This window comes from Pteropus vampyrus, unplaced genomic scaffold (genome assembly GCF_000151845.1).
Source record: "Pteropus vampyrus isolate Shadow unplaced genomic scaffold, Pvam_2.0 Scaffold394, whole genome shotgun sequence".
Lineage (NCBI taxonomy): Eukaryota > Metazoa > Chordata > Mammalia > Chiroptera > Pteropodidae > Pteropus > Pteropus vampyrus.
This window is the reverse complement of record NW_011889175.1, coordinates 384,418-386,099: the sequence shown is the minus strand read 5'-3', so window position 1 is coordinate 386,099 and position 1,682 is coordinate 384,418. Positions and strand designations below refer to the sequence as shown.

The 1,682-nt window shown below is 54.5% G+C and overlaps 1 protein-coding gene across 1 annotated transcript in view; it reads right to left on the bottom strand.

Moving 5' to 3' along the window:
• Nucleotides 1-1,682, bottom strand: part of CDH5 (cadherin 5) — a 27,200-nt gene that overhangs the window by 19,704 nt on the left and 5,814 nt on the right. The window contains exons 3-4 of the mRNA XM_023523586.1: nucleotides 1,067-1,264; nucleotides 182-369 (exon numbers count right to left, since the gene is read on the bottom strand). Coding sequence (XP_023379354.1) covers nucleotides 182-369; nucleotides 1,067-1,264 — 386 coding nt within the window. The remainder of the gene's footprint in view (nucleotides 1-181; nucleotides 370-1,066; nucleotides 1,265-1,682) is intronic.

The following is a 1,682-nucleotide window of genomic DNA, read 5'->3' as shown; positions in this document are numbered from 1 at the left end:
CCCCCTGGCTCCCCTGTCCCAGCTCCGGGGTCACAGTCTCCATGAGCACATGCCCAGCTCTGAGCTGACCCAGGCATGCACCTCTGATGGCCTCTGACATGGGAGCAGCCCCTGGGCAAGTCCTGGGGATGCTGGGAGCCCCCAACCCCACATCTGAGGTCATCGCCCCAATCCTACCAACCTTCATGGGCTTGATGATGCCCTCATTGCGCGTGGGGTCTGTCTCGATGGTGAAGGTGTCCCTGTACTCGCCCTGCACGATGCTGTACTTGGTCATCCGGTTCTGGGGCTCATCTGGGTCCTCAACAAACAGAGAGCCCAGGGGGCTGCCCACACGGATGTCTTCGGGCACCACAAATGTGTACTTGGCTGATGCAAATAGGATGTCCCAAAGGGCATTGGGTTAATAAGATAGACAAGGCGAGTGTCCCTCTTACTTTCCTAATACATCTGATACGGGAAAGGGACAGGATGAAATAATAATAGCAATAATAATGCCACTGGCATTTTGGATCCCAAGGCAAAGAGGTTCTGCTGTATCGGTCCTTCCATCCCTCCATCCATCTAACAAGTAGTTATTGAGCACCTCCCCTATGCCAGGCACTTTGTTAAGGGACCTGTCATTTGACAAGAGAGACAAGTACTGCCTTCAAGGAGCCTGTGCCATACACAATCAGGCCTCTTCAGGAAAACCGGCCTGTCCTTTAGGGAGCTGAGCCTTTGAATTATGCCTCAGCATTGGAGGGTGCAAGTCATCAGCCATATCTGACTTCCGCCCAGGACATGTGAAAAGCTCTCGTGAGACTTTTTCTTTGAAGGGGATTATCAGTCTGTGGGTGGGGTCAGGGCCCTGTGACAGTAGGCAGTAGGACAGCCTTCGGAATGTGGGCAGGGATGGGGAACAGGGCCCCTCCCTGCACAAAAATGACTTCCCTGGGCCTTAGGCCCACCCTGGGATTGGGGGAGAAGTAGAGGGACTCTGGGCTCCCCTCTACGAGTCCCCAGGTCACTGAGTCTGGAGCATCCCAAGTCTCACCCTCCCCAGGGCCCTAGGGGAGGGACTCACTCTGAGTGAAGATGGGGAAGTTGTCGTTGATGTCCTGCAGAGTGACCAGCACGGTGGCTGTGCTGGATTCCCCCCGGAGGCCCTGGGCATCTCGTGCTTCCACCACGATCTCATACCTGGCCTGCACCTCTCGGTCCAAGTTTTTGGTCGTTGTGAAAATGAGCCCTACAAAAAGTATCCCAACAGGAACCATGTTACCTGGAGAGCGTGTAGAAAATACCAATGCCTGGCTCTCCCCAGAGAGCATCTGACTCAAAACCTCCCCAGGTGATTCTGCCGTCCAGCCAGGGCTGAGAACGGGTCAGCACCCGCTGCCTCCATGCCCTGCACTGAGAGGCCAAAGCCGCCCAAACAGCTTGGTTCAATATTGGCCCTAGTACCTGGAGCATAGTGTCGATAAAGAGCCTGAGGCCGCCTGTAGGCTCAGAGAGGAAAGGGTGCTGTGATGGATTAGTGAGCTGCCTTGGTGCCTCGCAGGGTGTGGTAGTGTCTGTGTTGTGAATTTGCCAGCTCTTTGAAGAACAGTATGCCCCAAGTCTGGCCAATTGGACTTCTGTTTTGCTCCCAAGACAGTCCTCACAGTTTTTAAAGTCACGCTGAATAGACAATTACTATG